At 39.7% G+C, this 19,769-nt stretch overlaps 4 protein-coding genes and 1 long non-coding RNA gene across 5 annotated transcripts in view; 4 read left to right on the top strand and 1 right to left on the bottom strand.

The window, feature by feature from the left end:
- The first annotated feature begins 2,462 nt into the window (after positions 1 to 2,462).
- Positions 2,463 to 3,070, top strand: LOC106813039. Its single transcript, XM_014817084.1, has 2 exons — positions 2,463 to 2,622; positions 2,730 to 3,070. The coding sequence occupies exons 1-2, from the start codon at positions 2,508 to 2,510 to the stop codon at positions 2,978 to 2,980; spliced, it is 366 nt and encodes a 121-aa protein (XP_014672570.1). The 5' UTR covers positions 2,463 to 2,507; the 3' UTR covers positions 2,981 to 3,070.
- Positions 3,071 to 5,040: 1,970 nt separating this feature from the next.
- LOC106813035 lies at positions 5,041 to 7,293 on the top strand. The gene is made up of 5 exons (XM_014817081.1): positions 5,041 to 5,295; positions 5,511 to 5,762; positions 5,978 to 6,827; positions 7,012 to 7,207; positions 7,290 to 7,293. The coding sequence occupies exons 1-5, from the start codon at positions 5,041 to 5,043 to the stop codon at positions 7,291 to 7,293; spliced, it is 1,557 nt and encodes a 518-aa protein (XP_014672567.1).
- Positions 7,292 to 9,059, bottom strand: LOC106813034 (ATP-dependent DNA helicase RecQ-like; the record flags this gene model as incomplete). Its single annotated transcript, XM_014817080.1, has 4 exons — positions 9,052 to 9,059; positions 8,546 to 8,713; positions 7,512 to 8,242; positions 7,292 to 7,323 (listed from the first exon to the last, which is right to left on the bottom strand). Coding segments are annotated over exons 1-4 (939 nt in total), but the record flags the coding sequence as incomplete, so codon positions are not given.
- A 262-nt stretch (positions 9,060 to 9,321) lies between these two features.
- Positions 9,322 to 11,468, top strand: LOC106813040. The gene is made up of 4 exons (XM_014817085.1): positions 9,322 to 9,898; positions 10,077 to 10,400; positions 10,518 to 10,689; positions 10,847 to 11,468. The coding sequence occupies exons 1-4, from the start codon at positions 9,785 to 9,787 to the stop codon at positions 10,939 to 10,941; spliced, it is 705 nt and encodes a 234-aa protein (XP_014672571.1). The 5' UTR covers positions 9,322 to 9,784; the 3' UTR covers positions 10,942 to 11,468.
- A 7,950-nt stretch (positions 11,469 to 19,418) lies between these two features.
- LOC106813042 overlaps positions 19,419 to 19,769 on the top strand; it is a 4,613-nt gene continuing 4,262 nt past the window's right edge. Inside the window, exons 1-2 of the long non-coding RNA XR_001394418.1 lie at positions 19,419 to 19,450; positions 19,644 to 19,676. This is a non-coding gene — a long non-coding RNA (uncharacterized LOC106813042). The remainder of the gene's footprint in view (positions 19,451 to 19,643; positions 19,677 to 19,769) is intronic.

Raw genomic sequence — 19,769 nt, 5'->3', positions numbered from 1 at the left:
ACAACACCTGTGATTCTGTCATGCAAAATGCACGACAACCTTTTTACCTATTTACGGCCGTGTTACATAAAAAATCAAAGAAATACCTAAAGCAGTCGCTTTATTAATATCTTACCTATACAAAATACTTGTCATGGCAGTATTCTCCTCTTTAATCCCGTTTATTTTATTAAAACATTACGACATAAAAACCACGCAAACTTCGCTACACACAAAACTGCCAATCTTGCATTGAACCGCACCGGACAACGTCACAGCGATGCTTTCATTGGCCAGTGAGAAATGTCGTATCTTCCAGGAGAGCTTCTGGTATGCGATTTTCATGAACATGCGATGATCATTGATAAATCATGAGTTCGCATTGCTCAATTTGTGGTGTAAATTTTATTAAATGCTCGCGATATCAAAAAGTAGGCCTAAACGCTCAACTACAGCGCAGGAGAGAGACTGTCAAGACAGCATTGTCGCTGGTAAATGTTTTTGTTTCGGGCAATGAGCCCAATGTTTTTATTTGCTCCACGTGCGCAAATTATTTAAAGAAAATAAGCAATGCCAACGAGAGCATTGAGAACGCTCTATATACCATCAAGGCGTCAAGAAAGAGTGGGTGCTACATTGCAGGTACACGACCACTGAATTAGTTCCTCTAATTTTTACAATGTAACTATGTATGTGGAATAAACATGGAACCGTGACTATTATAATAATATATTAACGTTTAAAAAAATATGTATACAGTTCATGTGGAAAACTTAAACAATGTCTAACATATATGAAACTATATTTTATAATTTAATATATTTATAAAATATATTAATTATATTATATTATATTATACTGTATATATTCTATTATATTATATTACATTATATTATATATTATTAATTTAAAATATTATATGAATTATTACTGAAAAATATATTCATATTATAATTTTGAGTTTGTTCTAAGTACAAGTGAATATAACAAAGAACACTAACCACAATTGGACAGCTAATTGTTGCATTACTGCACAATTTAATTTCGTGTTGCAGATATGATGTCTCCACACAAGAATGTAGCTCTACCCCCAAGAAGCCTTTGTCGCCCGCATTTTTTTGTCCTCCGTACCAATGACCTCTAGCCCACACAGAGTGTGTGTAAAAAGAGGCAAGAATGTGCACGCGCGAGGAGACACGTGCATCGACTGCCAAAAAAACAGGAAAGGTGGCAGTTTTCAATATGCTGGTAAATAAAATATCTAAATTATGTAACCTTTCCTTCCGGCGAATTGTAATAGCCCATTTTTGCTATAAATCGTTTAGAAATGCATTTAACTAAATATTTCCACTTTAATTATAAGTTATATGGGCAAAACTAATGATTATGGCTAAACATAATTGTTAATTGTTGCCAAGCCTTTTCCTTGTTATTCTATATTTTGTAACTTCTAGGATGCACCGGGGCAAGGCCCCAAAACAGCGTACCGGTGATGTGGCTAGGGCAGCGCAAATGTTAATTAATGGCCAGCATGCGTCTGCATTAAGGGCATTTAAGGCTGCTAATACGAGCCAGCAAAGCGTTTAGACGTTCGCTGAACAACATTGTTGAACAAGTCGTATGAAAGGAAGTAAAGGTAAATGAAAATTTATTACTTAAACCGCTGGAAATAGATAAATAGAAACTGTAAAGATTTTTTTTTAGTTTATATGTAAAAAATCAAAAACAAATGGTTATATAATATGAAGTTCTAAATAACTTTCTTACGTGTGAGGAACACTCTCAGATTATAATACATCTTTTTCCCCGTTTAGGAATTGTGTTCTCCCACTACAACATCAACATACACTACAGCAATTCGCGTCGTTTACATTCGAAAAGGCATTGCGTGAGAGCGGAGGCAAAGCTCCGTGCTGTACTCTGCCCTTCGAGGTGCGTGCACAGACAGTAAGGGAGCCAAGCACCTCGCTACGCCGCAGCAAGGCTACTACAAGCTCGGTGGTACAAAATATTGTGCCCTTATTGGGCAGATCGTGTTTGCCGTAAAAAGTCGCAAGATAAAACTTTTGCAGCAGATTGTTGGCTGCGAAATGTGGCTGGCAGGATGACACCGACAGGTAAATAATACTTTTCAATTTCGTACAACTATTATGAAATCACAAATTTTTTAAAGACGTTGTGACCAACGTTATACTTTTCTATAATTACTTTAGTTTATTTTTCTTCTGTAGGCATTCAGTCGTCTAACCATCTCGGCATGTGTAGTAGCATCTGGGCTGTGACCAATGTGATTGACAAGCTGCGTGCTGGTTTGACCCCGGGCATTCAGCAAAAAGTGAAGCGTTGACAGACAGCCAAAAAAACAACGTGACACGTCGACAGCTCTTCAAGATAGAGAAGGTTTGTATGCCAGAAAACTATGAATATGCATTATATATATAGTTATTTATAATGAAGGACGGATTAGTTGCTAGATGCGCTAACACAGGAATTATATAAGGTTCAAGAAGCGGCTTAATTCACACTGTATGTACTTTGTTTTCCTTAAAATATTAGGCCCCAGTACAGGAGTCAGTCTCGACCTGCCCTTGTTGAACGACTCCCTCTTAAATGGGTCTACAGACCATGATGACACCTTGCCATGTAAGTAGCTAATAAAATTTGTTTATATATACTTAGGTTTCAGCCCTTTGCACCTCTTTGATGCTTACTACTAGAAGTTTGAAGATTGATGTTTGTCTTCTGTTTAGATGATGGAATAATTCCGGCTTCTCCGGACGGGTTCACCCTGGTGTTCGATAATGTAAATCAAAAGACACATGCCAGATACTCCTCAAGAGAAAGGGGAAACGTCATGTTCAACATGGTGCAGGCCTATGCTGCGGTGGATAGAATTCCCTGCATGCGTCTAGCCGATCATCAGCCTGCACCGGATGACATAGAGCTAATTCCAATGGATTCCTTCTTTCCGGATGCAGAGGACTATTCTATGTTGCCGTAAGGGCAAGTGTGTTATGGCATAACATTTTATTACTTTTTGCCTTCTGATCTAATACGCAGTAATTTTAGGTGAAGCATTCAGCTGAAACGTAACTATGAGTTAATCCACTAAAAGATTTTCACGAGTATGTATCTGGTTCTTCAAAATGGAAAAAATAATTCTATTTTTTATTGTAGCAATGAATACAAAACAATTGTGCAAAGGATTCTTGTTGAGAACCTTGACGCATTCACAAACGTGGATGCACATGGAAGCATCCCTCAAGCGTATTTTGAAGAATCCAAGCACAAGTCTGAAATTGTAAGTTTTGACAGTTGTTGTTCGTTGCAATTAAACTATAACTATTGTAGTTGTTTTAGCATATACTAAAATAGCCAAATAACGAATATAATATACACTCATTTCATCATACTTGCACAAAGTTGACTGATTATTATGTTTTCACTAATAAAGATACCTCTTGGAGTTCTAAACAAAAGATGAATCACGTGTAGCTGACATCTTAAAAAATTAAAAAAATTAAAAAAAGATACAATAAAAAAATTAAAAAAACAAAAATACTCAATATTTTGAATAACATATCGCAGAACAGTTATCTTACAAGCCTTATTTTCATGCTAAATGCTAAATAAAATAAAAATAAAATATTACTCTCTTTAGGTCTCCTCTATCAGACAACGCTCCTTTACAAATACTGTTGCGGAGTCAACCAGGAAAAGAGTGATTGGCTACATCAGAGGGAGTAAATATCACTCTGCAATGAGTCTCCTATATAGATCCAGTAAAGCTGCAAGAACCTCTTTTCAGGGTATATTGAAGGATGTTGTACGCGCTGAAATGTCAGCCTTGACACATCCTTCATTTAAGTCAGTATGGAGGTCAGCAGGTAACCTGACCGATATAAGTAATTTGACTTGGTGCAAGGTTCTCAAAGAGGCTAAACGTCTCTGCCCTACTCTCTTGTCCTGCCTTACTGGAGCTATCACATCCAGGGCTGGGGAGAAGACCATGTCAACTGGGAAAAAATTGAAGTCCATTGTACCATACATTGGATCCATCATTGGTCAGCTGTGCTACCAAAAAAAGAAAAGTTTGTCGGTGTTCCCACTACTTGTGGGAGTCCAACTCTGGCTGGCTGGATGTAAGCGTGAGGTAAATTATTTACTTGAAGTCACAATACAAAATAAATGCAATCCAATGAACTCCTAGTCACATTGTGTCATAGATTACATGTCTTCACGTAGTAGCGGCTGTGCAAGTCTGGAAACTTTTCTTCATCCAAGATGAACTATATCCTGTAAACAGAAATACACTGTAAACAGAAAGCATCTGTTTGGGAATGGAACGTTATTCAAAGTTTATTGTGTTCTAGGTTTTCGCTAGACTGAATAATCTCGGCCTGTCATCAGGCATAAAAGCAGCTCATCGCTACATCGACAATGTAACAAAGGCAAATAAACAGGAGGTTCAGCGGTGGAGGGAGCTGATTAGTCTAACACAAGGAGCAAGACGGCAGTTGCAGTTTAATCAAGGTGATTAAAAAGGAAAACGATTATTATAAATATAGAATACTTCACTACACAGCTATTACATACACCGCCAATAAATTGATTAGAAAATAAGGACATAAATATAAGAATGAAATTGCTCATTTGTATTTGCATCTCAAGATTTAAGTCTCGAAAGTGTGATGAAGACAAGCAGGGTTTACCTTTGAGATTGTTACATTGATAAAATTGGTAGGGTGTACATCTAAGTGTATGCCAAATTGTCTTACAGGGGAGAATCAGGATCCCATTGATGAAGAGGCTCTTCCCCCTGCTCCTGATTCTGAGGCGTCATCATCTGAGTTTGAGGATGAGGAGAGACCTGATGACTCTTGGTTCCAGGAGGGTCAGCCTGAAGCAGTTCAGCACCCTCAAGCGCTGCAGTCAGCTCCAGCTCCTCAATGTCAACTAAAAAACGAAGAGACATTGGGATTCACGGTCTGCTTCGACAACGTAGACTACAAAACAATAGCAAGACATCAGAGCACACAGAGTGGCAACCAGATGTTCAACATGGTTCAAGCATATGCAGCAAGAGATAGAGTTGCATCCATGCACCTTGATGACACCAGGCCAGATGCGAACGCAATTCTAAACATTCCTGTGCAGAACTACCTTCCATCACCTGAAGACCATCAGCTGCTCTATCATGAATACATCAATGAAGTGCAGAAAATTCTGTGCGCAAAGATGGAGGCGTTTAAGGACGTAAACCTAGAACCCATGCAGCACCCATACATGCAAGAATTGAGCCAGAAAAGCCATATGGTAATATATTAAATCTGGTAACACCGCAGATATCTGGTTATGCCATAAAAATAGAGAAAAGTAATGAAAAAACATGTGCTTATTTAACACATTGATTTTGTATCAGAGTTGCTGTGAACAATTGCCAGTGTTAAAGGTGATTAGAAATTTAATTTAACTGCAAAAATGCTTCACTTGAGGCACTCGCATTTTTTTACAAACTACTTTGTTGTCAGGTCCCGCTGGGTGTCATCGACAAGGATGAGACGAAAATCACCAATATGATAGACATCGTGGAAACTTACCAGCAGCTTGTGCCACTTCGAGATGGTAAACTAGTTACCACCATTCTCTATGGTGATGGGCTCTCCTGTGAGAGAGTAAACGATGCCAAGTGCGCCAGGATTAGTTCTGCAAACCCGATGGGGCGCCTTGATGGGATCGAGCCACAGATTCAGGAATGGCATAGACGTGCAATACATTTGAATGTATGCTTGTTAATTTTAAATAATCAATGTTTATGTGACCAATATATTACTTTCAATAAATATACAAGCTTTACTCATATGGAATATTTAATCTTGTGCATAGTGCAGGTCATAAAAAAGGATTTTGATACATCACTCAACTTGTTGTTTAAGGGTTAGGTGGAGATTGTTGTAGATACATGTATATTGACCTAAATGTTGTGTTGTATCTACAGGACATCTATTCTAGCCTGTTCAGTGGGAAGAGTGCTAGAGACAAGGGAACACTGTTCTATCTGAAGAGTCGTTTCCGACATCGAAATGTCAGCGCAAATGTAATGCACTGCTTTAACTATGCCAACGAACTGATGAGATTTACCACAGAGGCATATGCAGTTGCTGCTGCCTGTAGCTTCCTTGGCCTGAATGCACCAGATGACTGCCTACCCAACCAACCCTCAGAACCACTTGAGTTAGAGCATTTGCTCCTGAAAACTGCCAAGCATGTTGTGGGGATTGCATTCTGCCCGCCTGATGCCTCTTGCATTATAAATGCTGCAGCTGAGGAGCCTGAGCTGAAGTACTGCCTCTGCCAGGAAGAACTCGAAGATGCACAGATGGTAAAATGTGAAAATAAGAAGTGCCGGAGGGGCCAATGGTTCCATCTCAAATGCATTGACCTGGCTGAAGAAGACCTGCCAGACGGAGATTGGTTTTGTAGTCAACAATGCAATAACAAAAAGATGAAGACGGCCAAGCCCTCAGCCACAGAGGACCACAAATTTCAGTACAGCAAAGCTGTACTTTGGTACGGTTTGGGGGACTCTGTGAGAACTGATGCAGTGAGGCAGGGAGACGGGAACAGGATCATCATGCACTGGCGGCAGGACATGGTTCACTTCTTTGAAGGACACCACACAAAGTATTTTGTGTTTGGACACCGTCTTCTGACCAGCACAGGTGGTGGTGCATCAGAAAGGATTGCTCATCAGTTAACATGGAACAGGACGGTCAATCCAAGTGGACTGCCAGGCAGAAACTTAGAAATGGACCTGCAAATGGAATTTTACAATAAGGCCTACAAAGGTAGCTACAATACGTTTCCATTTAGAAATGAGCCCATTCAAGGGCTATATGAGCTCAAATCAACAATTTTAAATTGTAAAATGTCTGGAAATTAAAATCGATATTAGGTATTCGTGATTTGCACTTGGTACTACAAAGAAACATATGGGTTTTTAAAAACTTTGTTGGGAAATTTTTGTTACAGAGAGCATCAAAAGTGCTGGGGGCCATATTACCGACAACACCGTGAGGAGGCATGGAGATATGGTCGGGCTAGGGCGATCAATGCAGCTCCTTTTCGATCTCCAAGTGGCTGAGAGGCGCACAGACAAAAGGAAGCATGGCCAGGCTGACAGATCTCCTGATTTTAAGGACTTGGTTGAACTCCTACTGGAAGAAGAGTTGTTGATCCGCATCCCCGGGAGATACCACAAGGGCTATCCTGACTTTGTTTTGCAAACACAACCCACAGCTCCAGCACAGATGAAGGCCAGAATCTTGAAGCATGTCAAGAAAACTGCGAAGAAGATTACTCTTGTTGCGGGCCACTGATCAACCTCACATGCAGGTTTGTACAGAATTCTAGTATTCCACAAAATTGAAATTGTTTTACGATTACATTACTATCGCAGGCTAGCTTCCTTTAAATTATATTATTTCATAGTATTTTATTCAGCACAGATCAAAACAAAACATAGCACTTACCCACATACATCTTTTCCAGTCTTTCAAGAAAAGACGATGCTCGGGATGGGCAGCAACAATCTACCTGGCAATTGCTGCAGCAGCTGCATAATGCACACTGACACATTTGCAAGCAGTTCTGTTCACAGTTTGACTTTAGCTTTAGTGTCTCGAGTTCCTCCGCCCCAGCAGAGTCTATAGCGAACATCTGAAGAAGCTGCACCCTGCAACACGTAGAGCAAGTGGCTACTTCTTTCATAGCCTTGTCTTTACAAGTGGTGATGGTGCGTGACAAGGCATATGTCACTGCCAGGCCAGGCCGACCGTCACGAGCACATCGCCCGACCTCCTGCCAATATTGCAGGGCACTCTGCTCTAATCCCCAGTGAACAACGATGTCCACATCATTAATCTGGACACCCATCCCAAATGCTATTGTTGCAAATAGCAATCGGATGTGGCTGTCTTCTTTTGGAAAGTTAGTCATAATCCGCTCCATGGATTCCTGGTCTGCCTTTGAGTGGAACATTTCCACAAGTCGGCAATCCACACTGTGATGTCTTCCTGCATAGGCCTGATCACCCAGCTCTTCCATCACCCACATGTACATTTGGTACACTGCCCTCACGTTCCGACAGTACACTAATATTTTAGGGCACTTGGTTTGGCCCTTTTTGAGGCAGCCTATCAGCCAGGATAGCTCTTCCTCAAAATTTTCTTTCACTTTAAGTAAGTGCAGAAATATGTTGGGTCTGCAATTAAAAAATTAGAATTAGCTAGTATATTTAATCTATAAGAATCGTTAAGACTGTGAATAATGCGTGTGTGTTACATGAATATTTGCAAATTGCTTCTGTGTAATTATTTTCTTTCAAATTGATTTCATTGTAGCAGAAGGCTGCATGGTGATCACCAATTCCAGTAATTAGTAATTAAATCCAAACAGTTTAAATAGTGTTATAAATATTCTAAGCAATAATGATACTACATCTGCCACTCTATTCGTTAACATATGTTAAGATAAACCTCATTGAAAGCATGTAATATGTAATTACCTGTTTGGAAGACGAGCTATCACAGCTGCATCTTCAACAGCAAGAACATTGCAGACGTCTGCTTTGACTGCATTTGTGGCTGTGGCAGTCAACATGAGCGTTGGAACTTCATCCAATAGGCATACGATTTCGCAGACCCGCCTATAATCCTTACGAAAATCCAGACCCCTGTAAACAAATTTGTTTTAAACGTGACAGAAAGAACACATCTATTTTTTATTTGAACGTTTAGGGTTGTAGGGCATTTTCCCACTTAAAAGAAAATATTAAAGGAAATATTGTTAAAATGATTTGAATGAGCATTGATCTTTGAATCCAGATACTGTATACAATTCTGAGTGCGCATTTCTCTGTTTTTCCTTTTATTCCATATGTGAAAATTATCAAAATAAGTAATTACAAAATCTTACATCCACCATCAAGCCGATATGAAATTTACACAAGTATGAAACATACAATTTTGGCAAGCAACATGTACTCTCTATTAATAAATATAAAAGAATTACCATAACATTGTTTTTCGATCATGTTTTTATTCTTGGTGTTATCACAATCAGAGAAATTTATTAATTAAATTTAAGAATTGTTTACCATTCTGATATACAGTGCACCTCGTCAAAGGCTAGCAGACACAATTGTTCCTGGAATTTTTGTGATCGGGGCAGGTCCCTCCAGGTCCGCTCAAGGAGTGCTTCTGGAGACGAGAAGACCACACTGACGAGATAATTGGACAGCTAATTGTTGCATTACTGCACAATTTAATTTCGTGTTGCAGATATGATGTCTCCACACAAGAATGTGAGCTCTACCCCCAAGAAGCCTTTGTCGCCCGCATTTTTTTTGTCCCCCGTACCAATGACCTCTAGCCCACACCGGAGTGTGTGTAAAAAGAGGGCAAGAATGTGCACGCCGAGGAAGACACGTACATCGACTGCCAAAAAAACAGGAAAGGTGGCAGTTTTCAATATGCTGGTAAATAAAATATCTAAATTATGTAAACTTTCCTTCCCGCGAATTGTAATAGCCCATTTTTGCTATAAATCGGTTTAGAAATGCATTTAACTAAATATTTCCACTTTAAATACAAGTTATATGGGTAAAACTAATGATTATGGCTGAACACAATTGTTAATTGTTGCCAAGCCTTTTCCTTGTTATTCTATATTTTGTAACTTCTAGGATGCACAGAGGCAAGGCCCCAAAAAACAGCGTACAGGTGATGTGGCTAGGGCGGCGCAAATGTTAATTAATGGCCAGCATGCGTCTGCATTAAGGCTGCTAATACGAGCCAGCAAAGCATTTAGACGTTCGCTGAACAACATTGTTGAACAAGTCGTACGAAAGGAAGTAAAGGTAAATGAAAATTTATTACTTAAACCGCTGGAAATAGATAAATAGAAACTGTAAAGATTTTTTTTTAGTTTATATGTAAAAAATCAAAAACAAATGGTTATATAATATGAAGTTCTAATTAACTTTCTTACGTGTGAGGAACACTCTCAGATTATAATACATCTTTTTCCCCGTTTAGGAATTGTGTTCTCCCACTACAACATCAGTGTGGAGGTCAGACAGGGGGAATATGTACACGCAACTCGCGTCGTTTACATTCGAAAAGGCATTGCGTGAGACGGAGGCAAAGGCTCCCGTGCTGTACTCTGCCCTTCGAGGTGCGTGCACGGACAGTAAGGGAGCCAAGCACCTCACTACCGGCAGCAAGGCTACTACAAGCTCGGTGGTACCAAATATGGGTGCCCTTATTGGGCAGATCGTGTTTGCCGTAAAAGGTCGCAAGATGAAACTTTTGCAGCAGATTGTTGGCTGCGAAATGTGGCTGGCAGGATGCCACCGACAGGTAAATAATACTTTTCAATTTCGTACAACTATTATGAAATCACAAATTTTTTTAAAGACGTTGTATGACCAACGTTATACTTTTCTATAATTACTTTAGTTTATTTTTCTTCTGTAGGCATTCAGTCGTCTAAACCATCTCGGCATGTGTAGTAGCATCTGGGCTGTGACCAATGTGATTGACAAGCTGCGTGCTGGGTTTGACTCCGGCATTCAGCAAAAAGTGAAGGCGTTGACAGACAGCCAAAAAAACAACGTGACACGTCGACAGCTCTTTCAAGATAGAGAAGGTTTGTATGCCAGAAAACTATGAATATGCATTAATATATATAGTTATTTATAATGAAGGACGGATTAGTTGCTAGATGCGCTAACACAGGAATTATATAAGGTTCAAGAAGCGGCTTAATTCACACTGTATGTACTTTGTTTTCTTTAAAATATTAGGCTCCAGTGCAGGAGACAGTCTCGACCTGCCCTGGTTGAACGACTCCCTCTTAAATGGGGATACAGACCATGATGACACCTTGCCATGTAAGTAGCTAATAAAATGTTGTTTATATACTATAGGTTTCAGCACTTTGCACCTACTTGATGCTTACTACTAGAAGTTTGAAGATTGATGTTTGTCTTCTGTTTAGATGATGGAATAATTCCGGCCGCTCCGGACGGGTTCACCCTGGTGTTCGATAATGTAAATCAAAAAACGCATGCCAGATACTCCTCAAGAGAAAGGGGAAACGTCATGTTCAACATGGTGCAGGCCTATGCTGCGGTGGATAGAATTCCCTGCATGCATCTAGCCGATCATCAGCCTGCACCGGATGACATAGAGCGAATTCCAATGGATTCCTTCTTTCCGGATGCAGAGGACTATTCTGTGTTGCGGTAAGGGCAAGTGTGTTATGGCATAACATTTTATTACTTTTTGCCTTCTGATCTAATACGCAGTAATTTTATGTGAAGCATTCAGCTGAAACGTAACAATGAGTTAATCCACTAAAAGATTTTCACGAGTATGTATCTGGTTATCTTCAAAAAGTGAAAAAAATAATTCTATTTTTTATTGTAGCAATGAATACAAAACAATTGTACAAAGGATTCTCGTTGAGAACCTTGACGCATTCACAAACGTGGATGCACATGGAAGCATGCCTCAGGCGTATTTTGAAGAATCCAAGCACAAGTCTGAAATTGTAAGTTTTGACAGTTGTTGTTCGTTGCAATTGAAACTATAACTATTGTAGTTGTTTTAGCATATACTGAAATAGCCAAATAACAGAATATATATACACTCATTTCATCATACTTGCAAAAGTTGACTGATTATTATGTTTTTCCATAATAAAGATACCGCTTGGAGTTCTACAAAAAGATGAGTCACGTGTAGCTGACATGATAGAAATCATGCTGCACTATGACCAGTATGTACCTGGCGAGCCATTAATCCCCATCATCTTGTATGGAGATGGCCTTAGCTGCGAAAGGGTAAATGACGCATCTAATGCCCGCATCAATGCTCACACACCGCGAGACCGTCTCGAGGGACTAATCCCTGGGATACAGGAGTGGCACAAAAGAGTACTGTTGCTAGGGGTATGACATTTCCGTTATTACTTGTAAAATACTCCTAAATAATATTAGAGATATGCGCAAGTGCACATCAGCATTATAGGTTACAAACTGTAATGACACAGCTAACAAATTGATTACATGCAAGTCATCCAAATTCAGCACAGATTTTGTTTTTTCAGGATACATTCAAACTCCTGTACAAAGTAGAGAGTTCTAGATGTCCCGGGACACTGTACAGTGTGCGAAATATATTTCGCCACCACAACGTTTCATCACGTGTTGTCGAATGCTTCAACGATGCAACTGGCTTACTGCGTTTCACAACAGAAGCATATGTAACAGCAGCAGCACGCACATTGATGGAACATAGTGGAAAAGACGTCACTGACATCGAGGAACTGTCAAATCGTATTGTCGACATGGCATTCCATCCATTGTCACCAGATGCTGTTGTTAGTCGAGAGCAAGACTATTGCTTTTGTAAACGCATTGACACTGTTGGTGAAATGGTCTGCTGCGACAATGCACACTGTGATCGCGGCCTCTGGTTTCACCTGGAGTGCTTGCAGATAACGCCAGATGAATTGCCGGATGGCTCCTGGTTTTGCAGCGACGACTGCAGAAAGTCATCAATGTCGGCCAAGAGTACACACAACACAGCAAATGAAAATCTTGACCATGTGTACGAGTACACAAAGTTGTTACTCTTCAGAGGGCTTGGCGATATGGTACGCCACGATGCTATTCGCGAAAACGATGGGGATAGAATGTTACTGCATTGGAAATTGGACATGCTCGATTTCTATGACAACCACCACCCCAAGTACTTTGTCGTAGGTCTACGCCTGCTAGCAGATGTAAATGGCGGAACAAGTGAAAGGCTGGCGCACCAGTTAAAATGGAATCGAACAGTGAATGTCACTGGTGGTGCCCACAACAATATTGAGATGGACCTGGAAATGGAATTCCTCAATAAGGCCTACAAGGAAGCCGTCAAAAATGCTGGTGGAAATCTAACGGAAGCAACCGTTGCCCGCCACAGCCAGATGGTAGGTCTGGGCAAAGCCACACAAAAAGCCTTTGACAAATTAACTGTTAAAGGCAATTTCAAACCTGCAACATCGAAGGTTGATAGAAAAAAAGATGTATGCTCACTTGTTGAGATACTCATAAAAAACAAGTGCTGTGAGGAAGTCGGTCAGCGTTGGCACAATGGATTCGAACATTTAAAAGTGAAGACACAGTTCAAGTTAAGATTAGCGATGGAGGAAAAAATAGCTATGCATCTAAAAAAACGAGCCATGAAAATGAGAATTGTTTCTAACTAGAAGTATGAAATGTGAATTGAAATGAAATTTCGCACAAAAGCCTGACAGTATTGTTGTATTCCTATTATTTGGAACCACTACAAAAAGCGTTGCAACACGTTTGCCTGCGTTCCATTGCAGCTGCAACTATCTCTGCAATTTGTGCAACACAGGCACAAAGAACACTTGCATTCGTCACATTCCAGTGATTGGCACATTGTTTTTTCCGTTAATAAAGCACCCTGTGAAAATGGTTCGAGCACTTTAGCGCGTAAGCAATCACCAGTACTGCACAGCGCCTTCAAACGAGTCCTTGCAGAGGAACACGGACCTGGGAAACATGTACGCTAATGATGCCCCTTGTCTGCCATCCCTGGCACACCGCCCCAGCTCTTGCCAGAATGCAATTAGACTCTCTCCGCAACCCCAGTGAACAATTAAATCTACGTCATTTATCTGCACGCCCATCCCAAAAGCCACTGTTGCTATAACTACTCTAATTTTACTGTCAAGCTTCGCAAACGTCTCCAGTACTCGGTGCGTTGAAAGAGGGTCCGTTTGAGAATGGAACATTTCAACCATGCGATAGGCAACACATTGTGTCTGCGGATGGTATGCTCTGAGATGCAGCTGTGCCATTAGCCAGATGTAGAGGGGATGCAATCGCTCACGCTACTGTACACCGGTCCCAGATGTAGGATGTAGTATAGGCCGTTATTCAATCTATTTTGCACTTTTCCAGTCAAATTATGTAGGATTGATAAAATTTTGATTCGGATAATTCCCTGAATTCAGTGAAAATAAGTATGGCAAAGCTATATTTGCCACGACCTTCATGTTTTATTATAGTTCGCCTAGCCGCCGTATCAGCCTCGGTCGCGCCACCGGTCACAACACTAGCGTTTCCAAGCGGCAAACCGTGAGTTAGCAATCCCCTTGGGTTAGTATCTATGGTAGAAGTATTATTAGTAAAGTAGAAAATATAGCAGACAAGTATGTCTGATTATATTTCATTTACCCTCGCGAATTTGAAGGTCGAATTGGCACGACGAGGTGCCAAAACAACTGGCCGAAAAGCCGAATTGGTTGAAAGGTACAGTTAGCACTTTGTAATAGGCCTATAGGCTATAGTGTATAGGCCTATTACCCGTGTATAGGCCGCTATACTCACACTGCATAATACAGTTATCTAATTTTACCGGGACTCATAAGTGTGATGGTGCATTAAACCTGGAGATTATTTTATATCATTACAGTAACAGTTCACATAATACACAAACCATGCACCCAGTGTTGACGTTGTCACAAGACACGCTCAAGATACATCATACACACAAAATAACAACGTTAACTACCATATTTTAATATTCATTATTAATATTTATTTCCGAACAGGTTACAGTCATATGACAGAAACCAGAATTTTGCTAGTACCGAGGCTTTAGATATACCAGCTCCTGTATTTGCCGAATGGCCTGTATCAGGCTATAAGCAACTGCAGCAATGCCACCGAGATGTCTTACCGCCAGTGACAGACAACCACCTACACGGATATTTTGCTTTTCGTGCTGGCTTAGACAGTAGATCAGTTGGGGACATGCAAGCCTTAGAAAAGGCTAATCACATGTTAGAGGGAAAGAAGATGCTGGCATGCAGTTTCATGATGCTAGATAACTACACATTTTTCACAGCAATATGCAGGGCGTCGATGAAGAAATCTGTAAGTGGGTTTGATGATTATTTTCATCATTATACATAATTCTATTGCATCAATGATAACTTTACACAAGTAGAACACAACTTAAATAAGGTCTATTCATATTAACACGTAAACTGTTTAAAGCCATAATTTTGAGAATAATCTAGCTAGTGTTCTCCCCACTTTTATAATAGGCCTACCTACCGTTATTGCTCGAGTCACAGCAACTGTCTAGAGTAACGATAACATGTATTAGAACCTTCGTATTCACCAAAACATGCAAGTTTGAACTCGTTTCTTGTTACCACTACCTTTTCTTGTAATCTTGAACCAGTTAGTAGTGCCAGCTATCGTCCATAGACTTACACGTCTCTCACACAATCGCGTTTGCACCTACAAATTACAATCAAGTTCACCCATTCTGACATTATCGCGGCACAATTAAATTTCAGTGTGTTACGATGTGTTTATATATAATTTTCTATACTATAACTGAATATAATCCAAGTGTTTTTCAAGTTAGTGTAATCAGTGATATATCCGCTGTGAGGTGACACTATATTTCGCTATATTTTCTTCAGATTGAGTGTTTTCGAACAAGAATCTCGAAAATATTCATTTAATTAAACATAATTGTTTATTATCTGTTTTTTGTTTATTCTGTCAGGTATCGTATAGTCTCAAGCTAAAACTAGGCCCTCATGGAGATATTTTAAACACTCACTGCGAATGTCCTGCAGGCATTGGTCCACACGGGACATGCAAACACTTGGCTACCCTAGTTAAGTGTGTTATCACCCTGAAGGCTACTGGAAAGTTACCTGACATCAATATAGGATGCACAGATACACTTCAAGCCTTCCATAAGCCAAGTCGGAAACATGAAGGTATATATTTCATCAATGCTGTGGATATAAGGGAACTCTTTCAACAGGCCACACACTCATGTATGTACACTAAAACCTCATTATACCTCCCCTCGTAATACCGGCAATCACCGCCAACCGCCAGCATTATGGCTATGTACGATCCTTTATAAATGCATTGAAAATACACTCATTATACCGCCATCGAGTGTTGGTTGGTATCGGTTGTTCAGTTTCTATGGTAACATACACGCAGCACATCGACACGAGTCCTATGTAATAGCAGTAATATGTAGCTCAGTATAGTAGCGGTAGAGATTCCGCCCCATCATCACTTGATGGTCGGAGGTCAATTCAGATTGTATTGCGATGTTTAGTCGGACGCATATTCTACTGAACGTGACATTTCTGCCGTGTCCCTCCTACGATCTCGCATGGATTCACTCATTTCGGAATGTTCTAAACAGAAGTCAATTACAGACTTTTTTAAGAAAGATTGAACCCCGGACTATCAAAATACTGTACGCAAACTTAAATGTACATGTACATGTGCTGAACTCCGGACTAACGAAAACACGGAAACAAACATGAAAATATATTTTTATTTTAATAGTAATTCTGTTATAAAACAGAAATTTTGTCAATGTGAGTTTTATTTGTCATAAAAGACTTTATAATTTTTACGAATTACGAAGTTTTACTGTAACAGAAATTATCACCAGCGTAAGCTGAACTTTACCCAAACACCAACTGTAACCAATACCTTATCCATTTTAAATGGAACACATATAATTATAACTTAATATGCATGCACAATAACAAACAAACAGTGTGACATAATAATAGAGATGTTGATAATAGGTCAAATATTTAGGACCAACTTTACATGTACATTTTAATTGATGCAGGATCTCCAATGAAATGTGAAGACCTTCCTGTCCGAAAAACACGGAAAGGGGATTTAGATGATCCCAGACCGGAGAACATGAAGAAACTCCCAGGCTATGAAGACTACGCCAGAAATTTAATATTTAATTACTGTGCGGAAACAAATGCAGACATTAGCTGTCGATACATGTATGCTGGCACAAATTTGCAGGTTGCTGCCATCGACCATGATTATTTTAGCAGGCCTTTTACGGAGCTTATAGTAATGAAGCGAGTGTGCGTCACACCTCAGAGAGCTGCAGCAATAGAAAAACAAACACGCACACAGAGCGACTCAAACATCTGGCACGAGGAAAGGGAATGGAGGCTGACATGTTCGCAGCTGGGCCAGGTTACAAGGATGACCCCTCGCAGGAATGTCATCAAACTCTGCCGATGCTTAACTGACGAGAGAAAACTGGCCACCCCTGCAATCACTCATGGGAAAATTTATGAAGGCCTAGCACTACAAAAATTGGAGAACATTCTAAAAGTAAACGTTAAAAAATGTGGCCTTATTATAAAATTAGATAAGCCGTTTCTTGCAGGAAGCCCTGATGGTTTAGTTGGTAACGATGCTTGCATCGAAGTCAAGTGCCCCTATACAGGCAGAAATAATATGATAACACCCAGCAAGCCCTTTCCGTACCTGAAGATCAGTAATACTGGAGTATTACAATTAAAAAAATCCCATGTATATTGGGATCAGGTACAGGGTCAACTTTTTGTTACCGGGCGAAAGATATGCTACTTTGTTGTCCACACAATGGTTGACACCAAAATTATAGAAGTTAAATATGATAAGGAGTATGTCATGCTAAGCATGCTTCCGAAATTGGAACTATTTTATGAGAAGCATTTCGTGCCATATTTAGCATCACTATTGTAATCTTGTGACATGACATGATGAAAATTTGCCGTGAACTGTCTCCACTTAAAAGTAATAAAATTCAATGGGTCATCAAATTTTTAAATGGCTAATCTGATGTTAGAGGGCCAAGGAAATGCATTTGTTATTGGCAAGCATTTTCTTAGGCTCTTTTTCCGACTACAGATCTGCGGTAGTTTGTTATTAAGTAACAAACTTTAATAATACGACCAGCCATGTGAAGCTTTGAATGTGGCAAGTTTTTTTGAAGAATTTTGAAACCTTTACCATATCCAATAACTCGTTCAACGTGAATACGCTTGGATGCGATTCGCCTGTCCCTAACTACAGATTCTTGATTAAGCTGATTTATGCCTTTCATCGTTTGCGGGTGTATTGACTCGAACATTTTTGCTTGCAAAGAGGTCTTGGACCATTATGCCCCTGTCTGCCATTATGGAGTCCCCAGAATCAAAAAACCCATGCCCTTTCATTAAATCTGATCTTTCAATAATCTGTCTATCACTCACAGATCCTCCATATGTGTCACTTAGGTAGCTTACCACACCTCTGGGAGTAATACCAACCACAGTTTTCACCGTGTTCGTGTTTTTGTATGATGAAAATGTTGCACGTTGCGAGATACAATTTTTGGGCTTTTGAATCCGCATTTCTGTGGCATCCAATATCACGCGGGTTGAAGGGAACATGTTTTTGAACATTTTTGGAAAATGTTGATCAATTGTTGCTCTATCTGGCCAAATATTTAACTCACTTAACTGATAATATATAAAGTTTATCCAGATCTTGATGATCGTCGCAACAACAGTCTCTGATATACCGAAGTCTAATGCTAAGGCGTAATCCTCCCTAGCTTGTCTCAACTTGATCAATGACAGGAAAAGCTGGTTTAGAGGATCCAGCTCCCTGCACTTGTACTTAAGACTATGTACGCATGGACCCAAAATTGTGAAAAACAACATGAAGTGCCCTATGTTGTCAAACCCAGTCAAGTATTGGATCGCTTTGTCATTATCAGTAAAATTTTCCAAACGATAAAAGTTCCGTGCACTGTCACTGGTCGACTCACACTGTGAGGCTACACACCTAACCTGATAATCATCCCCTTCTACTTCTATAGCAGAGATATTACCCTGTGCTTCAGGCACAACTACCTCAACCACACTTCCGATAGTGAGTTCATGATCACTTATGCTCATAGATATGTTGCTAGGTGCATTGTTTTCCACTTGCTGTGCTCGATGGTTTCTTGCAGCAGCTCTTTTTATTCTATCTGTAGCGCACGGTGAAGTCTTCTTACGAAATGTAAACAAGGTGGGGACAACTCCAACCTTGAGTCTCTTCCTTCCATGTGCTATGGAAAAGTAGGACTCTATTCTAACGGCTGCACAGTTATTAGTAATATTACTATTACTATTAGAATTTAAAGTACATACGACCACAATACAACTAGTACTAGTAGAAATACTATTAGTATTAATATTATTGTTACTTGTTATTGTTGTTATTATTCTTACTAAACAGCACAGTTGGGACTTTTGGTAACATATCCTGCTCCATTTCTATAGTATAGTATATATAAATAAGTTACATTTATAAACAACAATAAATTCTGCTTTTGGGACAATTGAATAATGATAATTTTACCAAACGGCCTTTCTTCGCTTTCAGTGAAAATAAGTATGGCAAAGCTATATTTGCCACGACCTTCATGTAATGCGTTTTGAATAATTATATGAACTCTTCGTTAATTTTCAGGCCCGTCTCAAAGTGTGACAAATGAAAGAAGTAAGTATATTATTCAATGGTGGAGCCTTTGTTGATAAAGCTACTTGATACAATAATCACAGCTATGCACAATGAATTCCCCAATAATTGTTAAAAACACGACAATAATTCAGGACTAGTAGTAGCTTTATAAGTGAGAGAAATTTTGTTGTGTGCATAGTGTTAAAATGTGCCTATTTTTTCACATTTTCAGACCCTGATGCAGTTCTCGACATCGATATGTCAGGTATGTGGTTTCAGGTCGAAAGTTACTTAGATGCATGTTTCACCACATCCAAGCTTCATGAAGACAGAGAACAATTGACTGTGCTATGTGACT

This window comes from Priapulus caudatus, unplaced genomic scaffold (genome assembly GCF_000485595.1).
Source record: "Priapulus caudatus unplaced genomic scaffold, Priapulus_caudatus-5.0.1 Scaffold717, whole genome shotgun sequence".
Taxonomy (NCBI): domain Eukaryota; kingdom Metazoa; phylum Priapulida; class Priapulimorpha; order Priapulimorphida; family Priapulidae; genus Priapulus; species Priapulus caudatus.
The sequence above is the reverse complement of the archived record's forward strand: the minus strand, read 5'-3'. Positions and strand labels throughout refer to the sequence as shown.

Excerpts from the sequence above, each read along its gene's own strand:
- LOC106813039 (XM_014817084.1), top strand. The coding sequence starts at position 2,508 with ATGTACTTTGTTTTCCTTAAAATATTAGGCCCCAGTACAGGAGTCAGT. Across the intron at positions 2,623-2,729 it reads CCATGATGACACCTTGCCAT|ATGATGGAATAATTCCGGCT; the intron begins GTAAGTAGCTAA and ends TCTTCTGTTTAG.
- LOC106813035 (XM_014817081.1), top strand. The coding sequence starts at position 5,041 with ATGGTTCAAGCATATGCAGCAAGAGATAGAGTTGCATCCATGCACCTT. Across the intron at positions 5,296-5,510 it reads TGAGCCAGAAAAGCCATATG|GTCCCGCTGGGTGTCATCGA; the intron begins GTAATATATTAA and ends CTTTGTTGTCAG. Across the intron at positions 5,763-5,977 it reads GACGTGCAATACATTTGAAT|GACATCTATTCTAGCCTGTT; the intron begins GTATGCTTGTTA and ends TTGTATCTACAG.
- LOC106813040 (XM_014817085.1), top strand. The coding sequence starts at position 9,785 with ATGTTAATTAATGGCCAGCATGCGTCTGCATTAAGGCTGCTAATACGA. Across the intron at positions 9,899-10,076 it reads TCGTACGAAAGGAAGTAAAG|GAATTGTGTTCTCCCACTAC; the intron begins GTAAATGAAAAT and ends TTCCCCGTTTAG. Across the intron at positions 10,401-10,517 it reads TGGCAGGATGCCACCGACAG|GCATTCAGTCGTCTAAACCA; the intron begins GTAAATAATACT and ends TTTCTTCTGTAG.